The 26,419-nt window shown below is 35.0% G+C and overlaps 2 protein-coding genes across 3 annotated transcripts in view; both read left to right on the top strand.

The window, feature by feature from the left end:
- The window catches only part of LOC127874013 (tripartite motif-containing protein 59-like), a 28,638-nt gene extending 8,501 nt beyond the window's left edge, over positions 1-20,137 (top strand). The window contains exons 2-5 of the mRNA XM_052418121.1: positions 3,896-4,061; positions 4,353-4,487; positions 16,291-16,369; positions 17,499-20,137. Of these exons, the coding sequence (XP_052274081.1) occupies positions 17,522-18,577 (1,056 nt within the window). The 5' untranslated portion in view covers positions 3,896-4,061; positions 4,353-4,487; positions 16,291-16,369; positions 17,499-17,521 and the 3' untranslated portion in view covers positions 18,578-20,137. The remainder of the gene's footprint in view (positions 1-3,895; positions 4,062-4,352; positions 4,488-16,290; positions 16,370-17,498) is intronic.
- Positions 7,192-11,637, top strand: LOC127874012 (tripartite motif-containing protein 2-like). Of its 2 annotated transcripts, none has more exons than XM_052418119.1 (2): positions 7,192-8,540; positions 9,871-11,637. In XM_052418119.1, exon 2 carries the CDS (start codon positions 9,898-9,900, stop codon positions 10,978-10,980), a length of 1,083 nt encoding a protein of 360 aa, XP_052274079.1. In that variant the 5' UTR covers positions 7,192-8,540; positions 9,871-9,897; the 3' UTR covers positions 10,981-11,637. The 2 variants fall into 2 exon arrangements, with proteins under 2 accessions (XP_052274079.1, XP_052274080.1); XM_052418120.1 differs by lacking the exon at positions 7,192-8,540 and adding an exon at positions 8,554-8,688.
- Positions 20,138-26,419: the final 6,282 nt, after the last annotated feature.

Genomic DNA, 26,419 nt, shown 5'->3' with positions numbered 1-26,419 from the left:
GATGATTCTGCCATTTTAGTTTCGGATAAAAGTATATCTACGGTTGAGAAGATGCATAGTGATGATCTAAAGCAAGTCAGTGAATGGTTAATTGACAACAAACTGTCATTGCATCTAGGTAAGACCGAATAAATTCTGTTTGGTTCACGGCAGAAACTCAGGTCACAATCCTTTCTAAATATTTCATGTGATGGAACACCCATTTCATCTACATCATCAGTCAAGTATTTAGGGGTTACAATTGATCAAAATTTGTCTTTTACTTCTATGGCAGAGTCAGTCATCAAGAAGGCCAATGCAAGGTTAAAGTTTTTATATCGAAAAAAGGAATTTTTATCCACAGATACTAGAAGGCTTCTAGTCATGTCTTTAATTCAGTGCCACTTTGACTTCAGTTGCTCTGTTTGGTACACTGGTTTAACTCAAATGTTAAAAAACAAGTTACAGGTCACCCAAAATAAACTTATCAGGTTCATATTAAATTTACATCCTAGGTCTTACATTGGTTAAGAACATTTTACTAGACTTAACTGGTTGCCTATTGAAAGTCGAGTAAACCAGATCACACTTTGTCATGTTTTTAAAATAAGCTCTAAGTTGGCTCCGCTATATATGGAAGATAATTTTACTCCAATCAGTAATATTCACAATAAGAATACTAGGTTCAGAGTTAGAACACAGTCAGACTCTCCTAATACTGATCTAAGCATGCATGATTGCAATAGGTTTGCCATTCCAAGGGTCAAGGGTTCTGGCAAAAAGTCATTTGCTTTCAATGGGTGTACTCTCTGGAACTCTCTTCCTCAGCATATCAGAGATGCCAAAAGTATTCCATCTTTTAAACACAGTGTTAGGGAGCATTTTTTAAGCCAGATAGATTTTTAATGTGCATCTCTTTAAGATTTCTTACTGTTGATTTAACTTGAATGTCAATATAGATAGATTTATTGTGTCTTATCTAGTTGCTGTATGATTATTCTTTAGCTTGGCAAATAATTTTATGTTAATTTTTAAACACTTAAATTGTGATAACTTCTTAATAATTGTCTAGTCTAGAACTTATCAGAATATATTCTATGCATTTAGGTTAGTGTATCTTAAATATGTCATATGTCTTTCAATATTATTCACTGTGATATTACTATATACTGTGATATAAAACGTTGTCTCCTATGTCATACAATATTATAACTAAAGGACCACAATGGAAATAAGGGTTTAATTGCAAACCCTTTATTGTGCAATCCTTAACGTATAATGTTGATTGACATGGCTTTGTTTATACATGCAGGTTTTTTTTTTTTTTTTTTTTTTTTTTTTTTTATTACTTATTGTGTGTATATAACATGCTGCCATGTAAATCTATGCATTTTATGTTGAAATAAATCTATCTATCTATATATTAGCATATCTTGTATAACATGTCTGAACTTTATTGCTTTATACAATCACTGTGTTGTATGATCATATACATGTTTACATTATATGTATGATATTGAATATAAAAAAAAGATCAGGACCAATATAATCGGAACGTACATTGTCATATCTGAAAGAAATGGAGCTAAGACGTGACATATCTTTGAACATGTAATGGTAAAAATAAATAGATCGCAATTGTTTAACAATTTAACACGATAGTGTAAAGTATGAATCGCATTACATCGTATCTCAGCTAAAATATAAGAGTAAAATCAGCTTCAAGCGGCAACTCGCCGAGTTCTGGATTTAACGCAGTACTGTGAAGTGGGAGCCTAACATTATTACGATTATTTAAACACCATATCACCTTACTTCCAAGTAACAATGATTCACCCCGTTATAATACTGCATATTTCCTTCCTTACAGCTTATTATTATGTATAAAACATTGAGATTCGTTGGCATATTACACGTTATGCCGCCATACAAGGGAAATATGGGTGATTGATATTTATTCGTTTATTTGATTACTTTTTTCACCGGACGACCTTACTGTGACCACAGTGTCATATTCATTTGACGTTGTTGACTCGGCAACTATTCAAGTTCTAACAACGAATTTTAGCTGTTTTTGAATATATGTATAGCATATTATTTTGAACAATATTAGTTTTCGATAGATCACTTACGTCTTTGAAAGAAAAATTATCCTGAAGTTTCGCTACATTTCAAATCATGTTTTTTTTTATTAAGCATTATTTTATATTACTCTGTTACATGTAACCATAAAAAGAATATCATCATCACCCGCATCACTTTCCGGCATATATGATTGTATATCTATGTATCTTCAACACTAGTAACGTTTAATATATATAAATAAAACATCAATGCCCTCGATCTGCACTTTTTCCGCCAAATATCGGTGGCTTCCCCTTTAAAAAAGTATACTTGTCACCCTTTTATGGAGAAATTCTCCTTAGGAAAAAAACACGCAAAGCCCGTAACGCTATACAGTTATTGCAAATGTTTTCTTGTCGTATCGCAGTGTTTTTCCCCACCATTGCGGGAATGGGGCCGGGTCCCTTTGGATTGGGGTAAATAGCGTTGTTTTCACTCACATTGGGAAATAAGTGTCAATGATTTTTGCTCACACATGCTTAAAAAGTACGACTTAGTACAATTCATTTCAATATTTTATGCACTAAAGTTCAACGTATAGAGCTTGACTTTAGATTAATTATACGTTGATTCTTTTTTTTTAATCCTTATTTGGAACCCTTCAATTGGGAATTTCGGGTCCTATTTTGGAAAAATATATGCTTTTTTTCATTGGGAATAGGTCCCTCTACCGGATCAAATTTTAACGAAACAAACACACACTGTAACGTCTGTAGATAGTAAATATTACGGTTCGCGCATCTGCATGATTTTAACATCCGGTTGACAAAATGTATCATAACGCAAATGCATACAGAAAAAAGCTTAATAAAAAATGATTACTACGTGAAAAAAACACATTAAAAAACACATAGATGTTCTCTTCAAACAAGCAGCATTAGCCGTTATGAATTATTCGCATAATAAAAACTTAACAAATACTCGCACAAGTTAAGGGATGAGAGGAGAAAATGTGTCTTTTTCAATAATTATTTGAGCACTTAAAGTGGCCAAACATAAAGGACCATGTACATGTTTGTTTTATAAATGGGATAGAATTATTGCTGGAGCAACACGAATTTCGCCGCGTTATTATATTGACATTCACTATATCATTCATCATTACAATTTAGTTCAATTTGAGTGCTTAATTATAAAGAAGGCAATTCATATAGTGCATATAGGTACAAATGTAGTAATGTGTGATTACGTAAAAAATCCCCCATACAAGAGAAACGGAGCGAACATTCCTCCTAATTAGGGATGTGGGTAGCTTCCCCTTGATTGTCAGGGAGGGCCCTGAACATAGAAATGAAGAATAAAAAATAACGCTTAAGTATAATCCTACCAAATATGGATCTAGTATGGCTATTGATATTTTCTGTTGCTCTTTTCTCGTGAGAAAGGAGATTTACATTATATAGGTAAATATCGTTTGAGTAAATAGCGTTATATGTAAATCTCGTCATAGGTAAATCTCGCTATAGGTAAATCTCGCTATTGGTAAATCTCGTAATAAGAAAATATCGTTAAATGTATAGATGAATATTGTTTTAGTTCAATTTCGTCCTAAGTAAATCTTAATATAGGTTAATTTCGTTATATGTTAATCTTGATATAGGTAAATATTGTTATAGGTAATTTTTTATACAGTTAAATCTCTTCAGAGGTTAATCCTGATATAGGTAAATCGCTTTCATAGAATCCTATTTATTTTGCTTCCTTTCTCCACTAATTACATGATGCTTCCTCGTGCTTCTTTATTTTCCTTTCTCCATTAAATCAAATGCATTTTCTGATTTTTCATTCACAGAATATGCTGATCAACACACAATCACCAAGAGCGTTTCTGGTGACGTGCAGGGTTCTATCCAACGACATCTTTAAAACGGAAAGCGTCTGTGAACTGTTTGATTCCCATGGTAACATCAACAGATACAACAGGAACACTCTGAAACAGATAGGCTGCAAGTTTCGGTGTAAACAATTGTTCTTTGATCTAAGTGCACATTTAGGTTTTCATTTTTTGCGTAAACTACACTGATAGAGCGTACTCTATCAATGAATAGTATGTATTACACTTATGCATGTATTGTCATTGGTATTGTTTCGAACAATATTAATGTATTATAATATGAAATCAAATTATTTGATATGTGTGTTGCTGGTAAATGGTATTTGCTAAATAAGATTTATTTACACGTTAGTTCTGTTGTTGTGTTTTGTTTGTTTCTTAAAACCGATTTCGATGACATTATCACTACTTTCAGATTCTCTTCTTTAACTAAACTGGACAAGTTCGTATTTGCCATTCACGGTGAAGGAGCCAACATTCAGGTAGCGAAACTTACATTGAAACTCGAACGAAAGAAAAGGAGGCTTACGAAGGTCATCGATTAGAAAAGGTATGCAAAATGTAAAGACTAGCAATCTCAAGTACATGGTTAAAAAAATTAAGATAAGTTGTCGACACTTCTTCCTCGCGCGTTACAGATCCGCGCAAAATCCGAAGATGACTTCGCAAGGTCAATGAAACTGACATATAAGCAAGGCCAATAAAACATACGAATTAGCAAATTTGAAATTGTGTGCGACATATCGGAGATCATCTAAATAAAACACATTTTGTTTTTAAAATACGTACTCTATTTGCAAATGGTTTAGTCGCAGATTACAATAGTAGTTCCTGCTCATCTTACGTAACGTCATCAACAACTGACTGTGACGATAAGCCGTATGTCAACATGATGGCTTCAAGAGACTGAATATGTTCATGGATAGCTAAAGCCCAAGCCCCAAATACTCACGGATAGACACAGCAGTCCATGTTGCATTTATTGCGTGTTACACGTAGGGGAAATATAGCTTTTTATCGTTATATTGTTGTTGCGGTGACCGATTACTTATATGCTACATTAGCAGTAGAGAAAGAAAAAATGGATTGCGCGGTGAGTCGTCTGATGGCAGGAGCAGTTCACATTATAGACCTTCCATTACACCACTTTTTACTCTTGTTAGTTAGCGTGTTCTTTAAGCCCCAGTCTTTTATAAGCATGGATGAACATTGCAGTCCGGTATCATCCCGGATCCCCCATCCCCGGATCAAGATTCGGGTCAATCCGGGACGATCCGTCGACTTTCTGGAATCTTTGAGTGTCCTTGGTCTTTCAAAGACCATCACCCGGTAACAACACGGTACCCATACGGACCAACCCGTACCATCACTGACAGTCCTGGCAGCAACACGAAATCAACACGGCGCAAACGAGGACTGTCCCGGAACAACACCGCTGAGATAAGGATAGCCACGGATAAACACGGACCAAGACGCCATCTACACGGAACATATTCACGACAACGACACGGATAAAACGGCAGTGATAAGGACAAACACGATTTGTCCCGGACCGACAAAAAGTTATATAAAAGCAGATAAATTGCCGGTGATTCCATAATTTCGGCTCTCCGGTTAGCGCAGTGGTTGGTACACGCGCTTTGGGTCTAGAAGACTTTGGCCCAATACCCATTCCCGGCAGCACGTGAACTATGTTTGTTGACACCATTACCGGATAGGTCGGGTTTGCTCCGGATATCAAGGCTTCCCACAACAGCACATGATCACGCTTTTATTGAAATATTTCAGTAAAATGTTAGATGAGAATTGCAGGTATGATTCAACATTCGCCATACATTTCGTGAGAGAACTAGATTAAATATGTAGGAATGCTGGGATACACTCCATGTCCTCACACAATGCAACCTCAGAAGTGAAGAGCCTCACGAAATGCAAACGCACGCTCGCACAAACACACACTCGCATCATGAATAGAACGCCAGGCATAGTACACAATGAACGACAGGGAAAATGGGCATGGCAAAGTAAACAGATACATCGACAGAGCCAATCAGAAATTGTGAAATAAAGCAAGAAATATGATAGACATCTGCATTACACATAAGAATTCCACTCGTTAAACTTCTTCACAATTGAATAAATGAAAATCATCAGCTCAGCATTCTACAACGCTGACGTTATTGTATGTGTAATAGACTCGCCAATTTACGCTTATATTAAGAAAACACGCAAACCATTGGACGACTGCCGGTCCAATGTTTAATATTCAATGGACATTGAGAACAATAAAGTGTTACGGACTATATTTCTTTAGAGATAGGGCACTTAAACACGATGCTTGTTAAACACTTTAATGAAAGCCCTTTCTCGTTGAGCGGTTAATGTTTAATAATCCCTTTGAGCGTGATGACATCGGTTTTATTTGCCGCTTATTTGAGATCAAACACTTTCTTTAATATGTTTATCATTTTCATTGATTTGAACATATAAGATCTTCATCAAACCATAATTTCTGAGACAAACGGAAGTATGTCGCTTAAATCACAATGACGATAAACATACTAAATGAATTCGTACAGTAATTAACAAAATAGAAAGCCGAAACGACGACCAGAACACATGTACTCTCAAAACATAAAATTAAAAGAAACAAAACACAAATTTATTGCAAGCATGTTTGTAAGAACAGAAATTAAAGCGTTTTAAGCTATAGCGCTGTTTTTCGTACTTTACCAAAAAGCTGACGAGCGTAAAAGTGCGCCACTTTGAAAATGACGTAATTACGCCACTGGAATAATGCAGCTATTTTCTCAGTGAAATTTGCGGATAACGACATCATTGGCGCGCAGCAATAGTGTATGACAATTGATTATGTTTATAAGTTATTTTTGGCGATTGAGAATGTGTTACAATAAAATATAAGTTTATAATTGTTTTGTCACCGTCTGGGTATTTCCGCTAACGGTTGTTTATTTTTTAGTTTGAATGGAAATTTAAATAAAACATATGAAGCATCGCGACTCTCTGCAATCAATTCTAAACTCTTGTATAATTCTCATTGTACATATAATTAGTTTAATAGTGTAAAAATTACAAGTGTTGCAAGGGCAATTGCATGTTGCTTGGTAACTCACTACAAAAGAAAACAGCTAACGTTTCAAGATAGTCCAAAGTTTTCAGAATTTTTCTATTTTGATAGTTTTGTCATTCGTGCTGTATATGCGATGCATTATATGTCCTTGCTTATGAAAGCGAAACTGTTTCTTCTTTGGCTTTATTGTAGTGAAATGTTTAAAGATTTATTCATATTTGCTCTCGTTGCCTAACTACTATCTCTGTTGTGGGTTGGTTATCGTTACGGGTAGTAAATCATCTATTTTGCGACCACGTTTTACTACATGTGTATACACTACATTTAAAAAATAGAATGTATTTTTTCTGTAATGATTAATGTAACCTTTGTGTAACCTTTTATCAAGCTTTTGAAAACCTGCGTGTATTTTACATTTTATAATTTCAATTGTGGTTCATGTTTTGTTCTTAACGATTATCTTTAGATAGTAAGACCAGTGACATATATGGGTAAACATTTAGCCAACGATCAGTTGCTAATTTAAGGTCTTTAATTAAATTGTAATGAAACATAGTATCGTTTAATTAGAGCAAGTTGTGATCGTTTCGTTTAAATAGGCAAAGAAAATATAAGCATAGGTGCCACGCTTAGTTCCTGAATGTTATAATAATTTTAAATGTATTTATGACTTATATACTACCCAAACATGTGACCTCTTAAACATAGGTGATAACAAAATTAAAAATACAAAGGTAATACTGTTAATACGGAATACAAACAATCAAGTGTCTGAACTTAATTTTAACAGCTATCAGCTGACATGCATACCCAATTAGTTTTGAGGCGAAAACAAATGTTTGCTTCCACATCGTCAAACAATTATATAGGAAGGTCTGCTTTTTTGCAATTCACTACTGGAATAAGGAGTTTACATGCCAGACGTCTCAAAATTCTCTGTTCATATATAAATATATATAAAAAAAAAATTGTATTTGAACATTACGCGAGTGATTATACAGGAATGCAGCAAACATTGTCAACCTTGAAAATTAAAATGTTTGGGGTCGACACATAAAATAGGATCAATTGAATTGCGTAAGTGGAAACACAAAATGTGTATTTAGGCCCATGTTAAGGATTATGAACTGAAACTAATCGACAATTAGACGCTTGCAATTATGAGTTGCAAAGCTTTGGTGTAAGAAAAACGATTGTTTTCAATACATTTTGCATTACCGTCTGTATGTATTTATATTGGATTATATTATTATGCTTACATTAATGTATTAGTAATTAGTATATACATTATCCATGGGTGAAATTTGTTTTGACAGTGTATCTTTCTTATATTAAACAATGTTTAACCTCCTACCACAGTTTGATTGTTTGGCCTTTTATGCAACGCGGTGACATCTTCATTATCAGTTACAGCGTGAACACAAGTGTATATTTATACGTACTGAATACATATATGTTATCATCGTTGATCAAAGCAACTTTTCTACTTGGATATTTGAAAAGTGAATTCAGGTTAGTAAAACTATGCTATGTTCATTTAATATTTCAATGTATTTGTTTATAAAGAATGAAATTTAAATATTTAAAATAAAACGAACTCCTATTTGCCAAACTTTGATGTAGAATTATTTCTACTTTATTCAACAGCTGCCACCATCGTGTAAGTGTTGTGTGTTTTTGTTAAAATATAGTTATTATATGTGTGTCTCTGAATTTCTTGTAAACGTCTTGGAAATACATATAAAGATGATTGATGACATCTTTGTCACCATTTTTAAGTGGTACGCGTTTATATTGTGCTTTATAATTTATACTTTTTATAAACACATACGTAAAAAAACTTGATTTTAGCTGTTTACAATAAACACAAATTGGAACTTAAGCTTCCCTAGCTTGAGAGAAACCACATGATATGCGGTCCTTTTTATGACAAGGAACGAATATGTGGTCATCGCCTTATAACGGTCATTTCGAAACATTGTGGGTTTTAACCAGTTTTATGGAGCCCCAAAACTTACACTAAGACCAGAGTTTTTCACAGACTATTTATACAATGCACACTACAAAAAACATGGCGCGTATAAGAATGCATGGAACACAAAAGCTTCACCAAAAGGCTTTTGATAATAATGGCTACATGTGACAATCTTGGATCGCAACCTGGTTAATATGTTATAATGACGTACAATTTTATAAGTCTACGAGTTTTTAATCCAAATATTTTCACTTAATAATTGTTTTTTTATTTCATTAGATTATCAATTCTAAAACATTCGTGATCAGGTCATATGTTCACTAGTGGCATAGCTACGAGTGGATATGGGTTTTTGTTATCTCAAGTGGATTAAACAGGTAATAAATGGTAAATATGAAAATTAATGAACAAATACAATATACATGTTCTTTGGAGAGGCTAATTTTGTCATGACGTCAGCACAAAGGCTTTCGGCATCATTCGCGATCCGTTTCATTTAATGTATTATTCGGGAAGTAGTAAAAATAACAAAACATATTGTTTAATAACCCATTTTAAATCGCTGATATTTTACTCTAAACAAAAGGAAAGCATTAAATAAATTTTGATAAAAATTAATAGAACATGCTCTTCATTTCCTCGATTTGTTTTGTTTCTCAGACACGTTTAACGGTTAGCCCTCCTATAATCATTCTTGAACGTGAAAAATAAAACATAATTGGATTTTAATAATACAACGCATACGTGTTGTTTTATGTTAAAACACACATAGTCCTTTTTTTAAATTCATTTGAACGTCTAATCATTTACGTAGGACGGCGTTTACAAACACTCTATGACTGCAATCTCTTTTTATCTTGCGTATAGACCATACCCAGGGAAAGACTCGTTATAATGGCGACGGGGAGTAGAAGCCAGCGCGAATCGGTGTTGGGAGCATCTCTAATACTCAAAAACCTTGAATGTTCTATTTGTATGGAAACATTCACCAATCCTAAAGACCTCGAGTGTGGGCATACCTTTTGCGAAGAATGCATTCAGGAAATCATCACTCGGGCGCACAACGAAAACAGACTCAAACACATACAGTGCCCAGTTTGTCGCAACAGAGTACGACCGTCCGATAAAAGAATACCCCCAACGGAGTGGGCGCGAGACATGAAAACAAACTATGCACTGTTGCAGTTGCTAGATATAATACGTGTCAAAGATGACGATGTTCCATTGTCTGTTACGTTGCCTGAAAGGACTGTTGCTTCTGTCGAAAACAATGATGAAACTTTAGAGGATGACGTTCGAAAGAATTTAAGAGACCTTGTTCGATGTCGCGCTCACGGAAATGCGGAGCTTCAATTTTATTGCAAAACCCATTCGGCGCTTATGTGTTTTACTTGTCGAAGCAGACATTCAAAAGTTTGCCCGGTCATTCCGATTGCGAAACTCGTGCAAAAGGAAAATATCGACGCGATGAGATTGTCACACGTAAATAAGATGGCGGAGATAGCGACAATGTTGGAAAGCGCGACATATGAAATGGAAAAAAATCTAGACGAAACACGAGCGGAATTCAGTGAGTTCAAACCGAAACTTGACGATCTTAAGAAGAGGTTCCACAAGCTCATTTCCGATTTAGCGATAAAAATAAATCCGCAAGAGTTTATGGCGATTACACAGCGGCAACAACATAAAGTGGATGAACTAAAAAGTTTGCAGCAGATTCTTAAAATTAAAATTACCGAACTGATGACCATTGAAGATATGAGGAATTCTGCTCACCAATTCATCTCCCTGACAATCTTCATTCAGGAGATAGTGTATCTTGAACGGGCCGTTTCTTCGGCAATAGAAGGCGTACGGGTCCTCGAGATGCGGCATGTTGGCATCGACGCAATGACGACATTGGCCAAACTAGGCACTGATATACTTGGAGAAATTCATTTGAAGACTGAACATCTACGACGCAGAAAAAGTGTTTGAACCATCATCATTATGGTTCGGACTGTAAGTGAGGTTTCAACAAAGTTCAGATAGAGACATTGACGCAGAAATCGATCAAGAATCATTGTTTGCGGTGTTGATACCATTTATTTAAATGTTCAGGACATATAAAGATCAAAATTGATAAAGACGTATTACAAAAATTACTTAACTTCTGCTTACATGTTCATTAAGTTTTCATTACTTGTAACTGTGATATTCAAACGCATCCTTTTGTTGTGTATTCATTAAGATTAAACGTAAGAGAAGTATAATCTGTTTGACATTATTCCATTAAATAGGCTTTTCAATTAGCATACAGTACGTTTTATGATGTTTTGTGTTGTTAATTTAATCAAAGAATTATGTCTGTGAAAGGGATTTATATCCAAACGGATTATGTAAATAGTTTTAATAAGAGTTACTCGTTAGCCAAGATAAGCTAAATAATAGTGTCCATTCGCCCGACCCTTAATGTATATCCTCCAGCACTCATAATGATACAATGATCACAACAATAATAATATGTATAATGCTATTAAAATTATAAAAATAATTTCCTCTTTATGTTCTTGATGTTTTTTGATTATCAGTTTATCATGTGTACTTTATTAATACTATTGTTCTTTCCAAAAAATAAATAAAAATGAAATGTTAGTATCAACTATTAATTATTGATTTCAATTTCAGTATTTACCGAACAAAAAATTTACTCAGTCGTATGTACAATTAATTAAATGACTATTATTACAAGGCGTAAGCAGTGATTTTGCTTAAATTTTTACTATACAAGAACGATTTTACAGCTGAATTTGATCCGTAAAATGACGCATCGCTCCATGAAACACAAAACGGGCGGTTAACGTTATATTTTATAAATTTAGATAAACTCATACGTGTTATGGTATCAATTAAAGTCTTCTCGTTATATTTGTCCTCGTCATTTTATTGAGTTCCTTAAGGGAGCATATTTTTAATGTAACTGATGATAACAAATACTCCGGGAGATAAATAATGTTGTTTGTAACCTTCCGTTTTGATATGAACATACTGCCATAGTTTACAATCGCGCTAGTCATATGCTCACATTTGTATTTCTCTTGATTGGATTTTTTTGTAAAAAGCTTCCTCCCTATTTATTGATAAAGGATAATTTTCTGTTGCGTTTCAGCATAAATAAAATCACATTACGTAATACTATTTGCGTTACAATAGCTTATTTAATCATATTACATGTAGCTCGCTTAGCACCTACGCGTTTCCATACTTACACCATATCGTACACATTATACGGCCTCTTGTTACATCAACTGTGTGTCAATTTGAGATAGGACATGCTTTTAAATCATTATAATAAACTTTCATTGCAAGACCTTTTGTGATTTTTATAAATTTCATATCCATATCTGATTGCTCTTACTTGTGAAATCGAAATATATACAACCGTGCATGATATGTGAACAAAGCTTTTAAACTACGAAACATGTTTAATCTTTACTATTGTGACTCTAAGATAATTACAACATATTCGTACATCCATTTTATGCAGATGTATCATGATACATGTAACAAGGATATACCTCTAGCTTATATTTTGTTTGTACATGAAAATGTACTATATTTGTATACAATGTGATTGTGGTGTAATGTCACTTGACCACTCGTTTGTCATATACATAACATTTATATGCTGTATATTTATGGACAATTGTGTATTGTATAAACAATTAACTGTAACAAAATTGTTATTTATCATACCAATGCATTGATATCTACCTGATATAACACTGACTGATAATTTTGTTTATCAGTTGAACAGGAAGTTGTTATATAAATCAATGTTAGGAGGTAGGTCACATTACTCGGAATCAAATATATTTTTATTAAAACAGAATCAGATGCAACCAAACAAGTTGATGCCAAGATGTATAAAAACATCTTTTGTTTAGAAACAAAAAGCAACAACAGAAAAAAATTGTGTTACAAATATTAAGCGTGTCACATAGTGCATAAGATAGATACTAAGGATAATATTATTTTATGTTTGTTTTGCATCAAGTTCAACATCTTATATACCTAAATGGTTTAACAATTATACATCATTTATTAACCGCAAACTAGACGGAGAATGCACCAAGTTATTGCCGATTGCTCATTTCTCTAAGTAGTCATGTCCCGGGTAACATGCAGCCTTGAATTGTTGTATTTTTTCATGTAAATGACAGGCTAACGTCCGTTGTATGCATCATATAACGTCGTTACATTTGGACACGTGACTTTGAACACGTTCCTGTTGGGAATTGCACACGTCACCATTAAGTTTTTCACTGGATATTTATATATTCACTTCAGTATGTAAAGTAGTATGCGTTAGACAATCGCTTAGATAGGTCACACTTACGTGTTGTCGCGGGGCCGTTAGGCTGCCGCTAATAACTTGTTGTTCGTAATATTACGGACATTGGAGAACGTTGTGTTAGAGTTTAATCAGCAAAACAAATCGCAATGCAATTTGAAATGGAATTGTGTTTGTTATTGTGTTCCAAGGACTATGCGACATGCGCAAGTGCTCTTTACGTCATTATTAACACGTCAAACGACCAAAATCATGTTCATTCCCACTAAAAATGCACGAATTAAATAACGGCTCGGCAATCCTTACAATTAATTTTATTCAAAACCTCGCCTGGTATGTATTACAAAACTATCAGGCGGTAACGAGTAATGCTCTCTATATAGCATGGCAATGTTTTAGTGTGGTTAAAGGGAGGGTTGTGGGTAAATAAGAAACAGTGTGCCAATCCTGCTTTCAAGTTTTTGGGATCCAGGCGGCGTTTGATGGTGATAGCGGTTTACATCCCGTCCCCAACCCGCATGACAACGAATCAGCACTATAAAGCTTAAAGAACAAGAGAATAGCTTAGTTAATCGTTTATTGAAAGGTGTTTATGAATGACATGTTCATGGGCATTACATTTCAGCTATGCAATTCATCAATACAAAACTGTTAAAATGATCAACCATAAAAGAACGGAGCAAATACAATTATCGTATACGTGTCAATATGTTTCTGTTAGTTGACAGTAGTTCATTGGTGAAGTGGCCGATTTCAGCAAAACAATTCGAATTGATTCTTCCTATGCATGTGTTCACAACGGACTTGCAGATAACATTTGCAGACATGGCAGTCATATTTTTTGTGTTAAACATTAAGTGAAAAAAGGCATCAAACTTAATATCTGTCAATTGTGTTGTATATTATTCTAAGCAATACTATCATTATTTATCCGGATCCAGTATTTATGGTTTCGCCTTTTATCCGAAGCACTCGAAGTAAATTTGTGACCATTTTGAATTACAAATTCCTGACGTATCCGCAATGGCATGTTATTGCCAGCGACTTTATTATGGATATCACCGACTATAACAATATTGGAAAGTAGTAGTAAAAGCTGTTGTTTTTCGCCAGTGACAAAATAAGCAAGGTTGATTCCCCATTTCATGACTTAGAGATATTCCTGTTTTTACCTAACATCTTCTATTTTCTTTCGAATTTTTAAGAATAGTATTAGCTAATATACCATAAATGCCGTAGAAACATTATTTGACATAGTGATGTGTTTTGTTGCCATCTTGGTTTGGAATACTGATATCGTTATGCATGATGCAATGTGTATTATCCGTTGTTGTTTTTTCCAGTATCCGGCTACGCACTTAGTTTGTTTGTATGTGTAAAATTAGCAAAATGCATGTGCGTTAAGTGTCGTCCCAGATTAGCCTGTGCAGTCCGCACAGGCTAATCAGGGACGACACTTTCCGCTTAAGTGGTATTTTTCGTTTAAAGGAAGTCCCTTTTTACCGAAAATCTAGTTTAAGCGGAAAGTGTCGTCCCTGATTAGCCTGTGCGGACTGCACAGGCTAATCTGGGATGACACTTTACGCATTACCATTATGCCCAGTTTTATCAGAACAAGACACATATTATCCGTTTTGGTTAAGTCCCATGGTTTTGCTACATCACAGAAGTAACTTATCTTTGAAAATATTTATCCATAAACGAGTGGTTAATCCTTTATGTCTCTTTAAATGGACATTGCGGGCGTTCAATTATAATTTCTTAAATACCTTTTCCAAAGCATAATAACGTGTTGTTTTAAATATTCAGCATACGGTTGACCACTGGTAAGGACTTTGTACGTTGCTATTCCGGTACCAATATTACTAGTTTTATATTTATGCATTGTTTTATGTCGATGTATTGCAGTATTATGTGTTATTATACTTAACGATTATTCGCCATACGATTGGCATCAAAAGAATGATGAAGTTGGTGCATTATATTGTCATCATTCCTCGTTACTATACTGAGTTATATAATCCTCGTTGTTGTTTTGTTTCGAGCATTTTTAGTTTTTATGGACGAACAAATACAGGGAGAGAATAATAGACGGAGAAATAGAAAACTAACGTACTGCAACACCGAATGAATATGAACATCCGGAACGCTTTAAACATGTCGATTGCTTTTAGGAGTACATAATAATGTTTGTTACCTATTCACACATTGCACAAAATAGGGCGTACGGGTTTATTCAATCCTCTTTCAATCCGTTTTCGGTTGCAGTTACCTTCGCATGTGAGTTTGTTTGTTAGTCACCTTAGAGATGGAATTTGAATTGGGTAGTCCGGTTTGCCCTATAATAAAATATCATAAGAAAATCTGTTAAAAAAAAACAACAACATTATATATTTAAGTTCATCTTTTATTCATAATGTGTCTCAACATTTGTGAGTCTAGTAAGATGATAACGCAGGGGTTATATGACATACTCAAGGTCTTAACCACCATTCGACCTTGTGACGTGTATTGCATTACCATGTATCTCTTACTTACATTATATATCGCAGTATTTAATTTCCGCGTCGAAGAATTCTTATTTTTTTAAATATTAAGGTTAAAATCTGACGCAACAATGTCGATACATTAAACAAAATACACCCTTACCAAATGTTAACCTAACAAGAATAAGCAATCGGTATTTTACACATAAATGTACAACTGATATGAAATATGCCAAGGTTAGCTCATTTTAAATCAGTATTTTTTATTTTATTTGTTTATTTTAAAATGGGATTCCTATACACCTTTAAATAGCATTCCAATGTGACGATGAATCATGTGAAAATACATATTTAGCCATCTTGTCGCGTGATTTTAATTTACGAGTTTATTTATTATGTTTTTATTTTTTTAAATGTATGTGCGACACATACGCGATACGTATGCATTATATTTTTATTGTTGAATAGTGATTTCCTCCCCAGACCACTTGCACACCGGATGATTATCGTCAAATATTCGTCTTTGAAAACAGGCTGCATACTCAAGGTCTGTATACTTATAGTTTAGCTGTAGCAAGTATTTGTTCAGTCTTTGTTTAACTACATTGCATGTGTGCATACCGAAAGAAATACATAACAAGGAATATTTTACATTTATGTAGCCATAGACATGTATCTCGTTGTCTCTAATTATTTCGATTGCGTTAAAATAGCGTTTTACGTTAAAGTTAAAAAAATATTCGGTAGCATTTTGTTGTCTTCACAGATAGTTATAAATCTTGTGACTGCGCCGAAAGCGAAAGTAAATCAAAGCGCATAATGAACTCAAGTTGTTCGCTATTGCCTAATCTTAGACGCTACTGCAGACAGTTAAAAATGCGTAACACGAAATACTTTTCATTTATTTATCCATAGAAATGTATTCTTTTATCTATAACTGTTTCGATTGCGCTATAATGGCGTTTTAAATATGATATACTAAACATTCGTTAGCATTTTGTTACCAACACAGATAGTAATAAATCTTGTGACTGCACTGGAAGCGAAAGTAAAAATTCCACTCATGACCTCGCTATATTTATAGGATTATATGAAGTCACTATGAAGGTTACAGATCCACTCATGACCTCGCTATATTTATAGGTTTATATGAAGTCACTATGAAGGTTACAGATTTTTTTTTTATAAATAAGCATTATTCCCACCCGGACAGCTGCATTCTGTTATTTCAATTATTCTGATTATATACCAGATTTAAACGAAAATAGGTTTAAACATTGCAAAAAAACTAATAAGGAAATTTCGTATATGGGTATATTCATGTTTTGATATTGCGACGTAATTGCGAATCTAACAAACGTAATAGAAGAAGTATTAAATAATGTGTGCCATATAAGTTAGATCTGCCTCTTAACATCAATAAGAATAATTATAAGAAAAAAATACGGGTTTACCATTGAATTCTGCTTATTTAAAATGCAGATTAATCTTTTGATGAAATTAGCCCAAAAGTATACTCATTTTATTTGAAAATCGGTGCACACTGGTTTTTCGTTATGTATTTTCCACTTGAAATTGATTTTATGTGTGGCATGAAAAGTGAATTCCCTTTCTGTCCCTTCTTGGAGTCACGTTCTTTGCTTGTGTCTTATCCATTATCTCATATCACTTCACAGGACTTGTCAAGCCAACAACCCAAATGGCAACCGGTTGGAATAGAGATTGTGTACCTAACTTGGGAAACTCGTTGTTTTGGAAGAAGTTGGAATGCCCACTTTGTGATCAAGTATTCACCAACCCAAAGGACCTTGAATGTGGACATACGTTCTGTGACCTGTGTCTTAAGAAACTAATTGCGAAAAATGCATCTTGCAAAAACATCACGTGCCCCACTTGTAAAAACATCACATATCCATCCCTTCGCAGCAAAAATACGGCGGACTTGGTAAAGGGTTTGAAGACAAATATTGCGGTACAAGAATTGGTTAGATGTTTTCAACCTGAAGCTAGTGATCCAGATGAGGACGTACTTCACAAATCGAGTGATGGTGAGGGAACAATTATTTCTACATATGACGATGACACAGAGAGCTTTATGTGTTCTACGCATAGGAGGATGCCGTTTAAATTCTTTTGTCCGAACCATTCCTTGTTGATGTGTGATTTCTGTAAGAAGGTTCACGGAAAATCGTGTCGTCGATTTGTTCTAATTGAAGACCATGCAACACCAGAAGTAGTTAAAGCAGTCACTTGTACGCAACAACAAGAAATTTCTCAAATGAAATCCAAGCTGAAAACTGCCCTCAAGGATCTGAGTGTAAATCGAATTCAACTGAAAACCCAATTCGAAGAGTATTCGGCGCAGTTAAGTGACATTGAGAAAGATCTTAAGAAACTCTTCGTAAAGCTGAAATCGAAATTAAAAGCCGAAACATTTGAGTCTATAACAAACCAGCAGCAAGAACAAATATCTGAAATTAAAAACTTACTGGCAGTAATTGATTTTAAGACTAACGAATTACAACAAATAGGCGACTATCGGGACTATTCCGATAGGTTTATTCGATTAGTAATAAATAAAGATCAAAATGTCGTTATTGAAAGCAGCGTTACAGCTGTAACAGAAACTTTGACGAGTGTGCGTATGCGTCATGTTGGAATTGATGTTATGACGTCATTCCTTAAACTTGGTGGCGAATATCTTGGCGAAGTCCAATTCAAGCCGACCAGATTGGAACATAGAAAGAGTGTGTGAATGGAAGATAAAGGACAACGCCGTTTGCTTCCCAACTTAATACGGCGCATAAAGGAGACGTCATAGCTTGCCAAAATTAACATCATTTGTGCAGATCTATGGTATATCAGGCACACTGTAGGTCATAGTTACACGGATACATTATCAGTGTGCGTTTTGGAAGTTTGTTGTATATATTGATGAAACTTCGTAGTCAAAGTCAAACTAGAAATACCCTAATCGTGCACATTATGTTAAATACCTGTTATAGAGGTTAGGTGGTACAATGTTGGAATCATGACTTATTGCTACAAAATATCTAAAATGCATTTTTGTGATGTCATGGACTTGTCTTTGTACCTGGCATCATCAGCCTTACTTCTAACCGCTTCTTAGCAGTGCTGTTGTAAATTGCTACATTTTGATGGTCTAAGCACGTTTAACTGTAATAGTTGTATTGGTTTTGCTGACGTTATATGCATATACGCCCCTGTGGAAGTGGATTTTAAAATCGTATTGTATATAATATTAACCTAGATCTTCAGCTTTTTTTAATTCTGTAGGTTGAATTTTATATCTAATATATTTATGTATAGCGCTCAACGATGATAAATAATACACAGACGGGTGTTGTGCGGTAGTTACGATGGTAGAGCACTTGCATATAAATACGGGGATCGTGAATTCGAACCCAAGACTTGACACAAAATAAACCTGTGATACAATTATTGGATTTCCCACCCCTCCCAAAATAGAACAGGTGTCCATTTCTGAAATCAGTATCTCACATAGAACTGGTTACCCAAAAAAACCTGTAGTCATCTTGGCTCACGAATGTTTCACGATAGCGAAATTGACAAAATCGCGATAGTTTTGGTGTTTCATCGCGATTATTAATCCGTGTCTGATTGTAGTGCTTGTGTATGCAACCGTGCCTGGTCGGATTGGAAAAAACTTGCGGCATTATTTTTTTAAGTTTTAACACTTGGACGTCGAATGTTAAATTCGGGACTGTTTTGGGATGATCGGTTAACCATCGGAGACCATTTAGAATCGATAGTTTTTGAGTCGGCATCTTTGGAAAACATTATGCGAGGTGCTTTTGTGGTAGAAAATCCCCGAAAAAAGTGGATCCCGCATGATGCGGAATGGAAGGAGAACGCTTTTCTATGGCCATGAATGTAAGAAATGGAAATATGAACTCAACAAGTGCGTGATCGCGATAACTTGAAATTCCCATTTTTTTCAAAAAGCTACCGATAACGAATACGCAGTTGGAAAGGGTTAAACATCGCGATTGGCAACATGTGCAGCATACTTTGGAATCGGCAACTCTTCAGCATGCTCCTACTTAACAGTTCAGCACGATTGGTTATCATTCAGCGGAAAATTGTGGAAAGAGCGCCATACAAACTCAAGTTTTGAACATCTAAAAAGAAAATATTTTAGGTATGTAGTTTGCAAAAATATATATTTTTACTATTAAAATTAGGTACATAATTATATAACAGTTATTGCAGTTATTTAACTACGCCTGATATTATGTGGTCACTATGTATTAAAATTGTCACGAAACACGAACACTTGTTTATTTCTTGTTCATGTAAATTGATCTTTGTTCGAAATAATGTATGTTTTGTATTTACTTCTAACGCATGCTGTTATTGCATTTGTATGTAAATGATGATGAGCTTAACGTGCTTGTGTCTGAATAACTTGATACATGTATGTTCTGTTCTGTGCTATCACTCGGCGTCCAATTTGGCTTATTTGGTTGCGTTACGTTGCGTTAACCGTCACGTGTCTCAAGCCACTCTGCGAATACATACACTATGTTTAACCCATTCATGCCTAGCGTCCTGAAAAAAGGACATTGCAAACAGCGTAGACCCAGATGAGACGCCGCATGATGCGGCGTGTCATCTGGGTCTGCGCTGTTTGCTTAAAAGATTTTCTTTATGAAATATTCTAAATATAGAAATAAACATACTTGACATCCCTAATTTTGGAAATAAATTGATCCAATTTAGAAGGATGGGAGAGTTTACTAGGCATAAATGGGTTAACAGGGTGCATGCTCGCGTGACTTGTGTTGGGTTCGAAATTAAACGTTAATGGATGTGACCACACCGATAAGTGGTGCTTCGTTTTCAATTAACTTTTTTAAACATTGTTTTTTAAGAATTTCAATACAAGCATAAAAGACAGATTTTTATGCTGCTTATGGCAAAGTGAAATACATCAGAATTACTTTGCTTAATAAGCCTGTGTTCTTGTTCGAAAAAGCATTGTGTGCTACACGATTATGCTTCACGCAACGTGAAATTTTGTCAACGATTTTAGACGTATTCAATGATTCATTCTTATACCTTAAGATATCGGCACAAACTGCAAGAAAAACTGTCTTTTAAGCACTTAAGATTTTTGCAAATGAATTTCAATTAATTGAGATATTTGAAAAACGGTGTGTTTACATTCTCTCCAGCCCGTGTGTAAACCCCTGAATAGCCTGTTGATTCTGCACCCTGTTAGGTGTGTTCCAGAACTATTGCTGAATATAAAATGAGTTTTAGAATTTGATCCATTTAAGAATAACAACACTTACATCTTCCCTATGAAGCAGAATTTAAAGTTAAAGAATTTGCCATAGTATTGGAAAGAAATTTCAAGTTGAGATCATATGTTTTATAGAACTGAGTAGACCCGTTCGTCGTAATGTCAGAAAATAAAGAGCGACATAATAACTTATGGAAGCCAGGACTAGCCATATACATAGTCTCAGTTTTCTCGGAGTAAACTTTTTCATCCTGAACTTAAACACCATCATCTACGGCAAAACAACAATTGATTTTGCTCGTTCAACTTTTGTGTTTGGAAAATTGAATGTGTATACCAATTCATACATACCTATTTGCACTTTCACTGATATTGAATACAAAACAGAACAAACGAGCTTGCAATGAATTTTAATTACCCCCAGATTTGTCACAAAGATCGCATCGTTCTTCAAATATTAATCCAATAACCGTATATTATTCATTTTATCAACATAGAGTTGATTTGTCCAATTACCTGTGTCCGTTCTCAAATTTCAGAAATCGACATTTAACGAGTGTTTTTTTTTAAACTAAAGTTAATTTACATTTCGGCCGCGCTCTGTGAAAAGGGGGTTTAATGCATGTGCGTTAAGTGTCGTACCAGATTAGCCTGTGCAGTCTGCACAGGCTAATCAGAGACGACTATTTCCGCCTAAACTTGATTTTTGCTAAGAAGAGACTTTCTTGAAACGATACATATCATAAAAGTGGAAAGTGTTGTCCCTTATCAGCCTGTGTGGACTGAACATGCTAATCTGGGACGACACTTAACGCACATGCATTAAACCCCTTTTTCACATAGCACGGCCCATTTGAACTACGCCGGGGGGAATAATTACACACGCAATAAGGCGTGTTTACTTAAATTATGATAACGTCAGTTTTTTAGTAAAAGCATACCTGCGCAGGCAAAGGTATATGTGGTATGAAATTTGACTATATATGACCTTCCGTGTCAATGGGTATTCAATCAAACACGAAACTTGTGTTTTCCCTTTTATCTGAACATCACATATAAAATATAGGGAGAATGCATGCTTTGCGAAGCGAGTTCGGTCCTAAATAAGCCTGTACATATCGAAATGAGAGTTGATACTTCACGCTTGTACGGTGGTTTCCGTTTAAAAGAAATCTCTTCTTAGCGGATATCCAGTCCAGGCGAAAAGTGTCGTCATTAAGCACCGTTTTCCCTGAGCGAGGCCAATATATTTAACTACGGATCCTTCCTTCAGTACCACGTGACAGTTGAAGATCTACTATGTCTTCTGAGCGGATAACAAGCTTTTGAAAACCCTTGGAGCCAATTACTTAGATATCAAAACGGTCGTCGATAATTTCACACGAAAAACGAAGGTCGTCTGGTTTTAATCTTCAATTTGTAAATAATTTTTAAATTATAATCTTCGTATGAACTCGGGTTATACGGTCGACTACATTATACATATAATCGATTACACATTATGTTATGTTTGTCGTATTTAACCTGTTCTGGTTTGAAAATGGCACGCAGTTATAGCTATTATTTGCAGTTTAGGTTTATACTTAAATGCGAATGTGCAAAACTTGCTATTTTTGACTTATTTCATACTATCTATGAATAGCCTCGTATTTTCATCTACCCGCAAGAAATTTTCCGCCTAAACTGGATTTTTGCTAAGAAGAGACAAGACAGTATGTTTGCAACGTACTTTATTCACAACATTATTATTTGCATTTCAATGAACAATAATAAAGTTACCAACAGTTGACCTTGGGTTTTATTGCAAGGGAAATCAACGCGTGTTAATAAAACTTAGTGTACCATCACAGTTGTCTCGTGGTTGAAATCTTGTATGTGCTTTCTTAAAAAATACAGTTCTCATTGTGTGTTTTTCTAAGATTCTAATTCAGTTTTTGTCATGGATGAGTTACAAAACCTAAAATTATTACTATCTGAAATATAATAAGCATTCAGGTTAACCTATACAAGAAATATAAGGAAATTCGAGTTAAAGGGCTTAAAATTAAAATACTTTTCGTATTAAGTCGTTTATACGGTGGATTAGGGGTGACATTCACTCCTCTTTTTTTAATTACGTGCCTCTTTTTTTTATCTCGTTCCCATCACATACTTACTTGGGGAAACGACAGTAACTAAAACTTAATAAAAGAAGAGAGCGGTGCAGTAAGTAAAGAATGGGTGTATGAAACAAAAGATGAGATACGTTAAGCCTACTCGAGGGAACGACTTAGCTAACTCGTTCACACAAGTTAGCCACCCAATCAAATATTGTTTGCTATAAAAATTTACATTTTAACCATTATCATCATGGCCGGTGTATTCTTGTGGGGGTAAGACGGAGTGCCCGGATGAAACCCCACATGTCCGGTATGGTGAACACCAACTAAACTCACGTGCATCCGGCGTTAAATCATACCACGCCAGCTATATATATGCGTACATAATATTTACAAATGTAACGCACAATTTGATTGGCTGACTTACTCGTTCCCTGGAGATAGCTAAAATTATCTCCTCTTGTGTTTAATGAACCCCTGCTTTATTTAAGCCGCTCTTTTTTTCATTGCAATCTTCTTTTCTTTAGTTTTGCACTCATATTTTATTCTATCTCGTTCAATAGACGTAATAAGTCGTTACCACGGCATAGCTAACTCATTCACTAGAGTTAGTAAGACGTTCCCTCGAGTTAGTATGTTGTAGGAACGAGATAGAAAAAGGATTGCAAATTAAAAAAGAGTATTGTATGTCACCTCTTTTCCGCCGAACGTGTCATACGTCTATGGAATTTCTTATTATTTCGTATTAAGAAGATAAGAGTTTAATTTTATAACACATACATATACACATGCAAGTCGAAACCCCACACATGTACATTTAACATGTACAAGATTAGTCCACCCCATGTAGTCGGTGTAGATGTCTTAATAAGACATTTTTTAATTCTCCTTCACGTACGTCAGGAAGAAGGATTTGTTCAGACATACATAAACATAACTTTTGCTTCTCCAACATTTAGGCATAAACGGACAGACGTGGACACAAGTTTAGCTTCGAAAGGACAGACGTGGACACACGTTTAGCTTCGAATGAAGTACGATGATACGTCTTGGTGTTTTTTATACCACTACCCATAATTTTAGTTTCTCGGACATGTGGGATGAAACGGACATGTGTTCCTTACGTTAGATCGACACACTATTATTTTACTAACACGTACGATTACACGCACACGTGCGTTCATGCGACACAATGGTACAATTTGTACACTTTAGTTTCTCTGACAAAAGGAAATTCATTAGAAACAACACACCATTTTAAATGCACTGCATGGAAATGTTTATCATTTATTTTATTTCTATTTTCCCGTCCACATACGTGTGCTTAGATAAAGAAATACTAACTTGAAAATCGTATGTTAAATATTAAAGTAATCGAGTTCAAGTTTACAAGACTTGCGTAATAATATTCGAAAATAATCGGGAATGCGCTTTCACATTGTTTAAAAATATAAATTATCAAAACAAAAACTATATATAAAGGCATTGAACATAACACGATAATTATACCGCTTCTAAAAAGTAAAGCATACAAATGAGGCATATCATAAACAAAATAATTTGGTCGGAGCGTTTTGAGAAAATTAGTGCGAGTTCAGAATGATGCAGTCGTTATTCGTCTTTTTGCGCGTGTTTCTGATGGATGGGTGCAGCCCGAGAAATAGTTGTGCAACGTACCACGTCAGGAATGTCGGTTCATAGATATGTTTTGTGAAAATAAAATGCACGACATTTATTGATTATGGTTCTGTTATTTTGAACTCTAGAGCAGAGCAGATTCGGAAGAGTTTTGATAGCAATATAATTTTTAAAAATGTTCAAAATGAAGTTATATATTGCGGTTTTATAATCGTGAATGGTTACAATAAACACGAGCGTTAGTATATTAATTTCGTTTGACCGATGCATGTTTGCGGTCACAAAGCAGTTGTTCCTTTAAATATAAGTCGTGTTCTGCGAAAACTGGGCATAATGCATGTGCGTAAAGTGTCATCCCAGATTAGCATGTGCAGTCCGCACAGGCTAATCAGGGACGACACTTTCCGCTTTTATGGTATTTTTCGTTTAAAGGAAGTCTTTTCTACACGAAAATCCAGTTAAGGCGGAAATAGTCGTCCCTGATTAGCCTGTGCGGACTGCACAGGCTTATCTTGGACGACACTTTACGCACATGCATTATGCCCAGTTATCCTAGAACGAGACTCGTATATGTTGTTTTAACGTCCACCGCAGCGCAACTTCATTTTATACGAATATGGCTATTTTAATTTAAGGTCGTCTATCGAGCATGTTGCGCAATATTTGCAGTTTGAAATTAACTTAATAAAAGACATTATAACAATTTGAACAACTTCACCAATTTGTTTCTGCACACGAATTAGTAAGTTTTATATATGTTTTACCCAAGTAATGCATGTCTTATTATATTTTTTGTAACACTGGTATATGTTTAAGAAGATGATTCAGAACAGACATGAATTATTTCGGAGACATTTGAAATAAAAACAAATGGGCCGTGCTCTGTGAAAAGGAAGTTTAATGCATGTGCGTAAAGTGTCGTCCGAGATAAGCCGGCGCAGTCCGCACAGGCTAATCAGGGACGACACTTTCCGCTTTAATGATATTTTTCGTTTGAAGAACGTCTATTTTTAGCAAAATTGAGTTTAGGCCTAAACTGTTGTCCCTGATTAGCCTGTGTGGACAGCACAGGCTTATCTGGGACGATACTTTCCGCATATGCATTAAACCCCCTTTTCACAGAGCACGGCCCAAATACAGGATTTATCTATTAGAAAAGCTTTAAAAAGCATGCCTGTCTATATTGTTTCATGATATTCGGCTAAAACCGCGTACGCTGTTAGAAGCTTTACATAGGTGAACGTAATGCCGTCGGTTTGCACGAGATCTGAAATTTTTGCGAGAGGTGAAAGATGTTCTAGTACGGTTTGTGGAAAACAACCTATGTTCAAAGATGTTATGTACTGAGTGCTTTCATTGTCACCAAATTCTTAATCACCATACCGATCAAAATAACGAAACAAAACACGAATGGGATCAATCAAATAATAACGATTAGGGTATTTGTTTAATTGCACAATTGCTATTGGCGCAACATCGTGTGATGCCTTAAAGGTGTAAATCAAGTAACTACACTACGTGTGTACCAAGCCTTCTGTAAAATGTATACATGTATTTCATCTGCATCGGA

The sequence above is a fragment of the Dreissena polymorpha genome, chromosome 3 (genome assembly GCF_020536995.1).
Source record: "Dreissena polymorpha isolate Duluth1 chromosome 3, UMN_Dpol_1.0, whole genome shotgun sequence".
Taxonomy (NCBI): domain Eukaryota; kingdom Metazoa; phylum Mollusca; class Bivalvia; order Myida; family Dreissenidae; genus Dreissena; species Dreissena polymorpha.
The sequence above is the reverse complement of the archived record's forward strand: the minus strand, read 5'-3'. Positions and strand labels throughout refer to the sequence as shown.

Coding starts and splice junctions, on each gene's coding strand:
- LOC127874012 (XM_052418119.1), top strand. CDS start 9,898: ATGGCGACGGGGAGTAGAAGCCAGCGCGAATCGGTGTTGGGAGCATCT.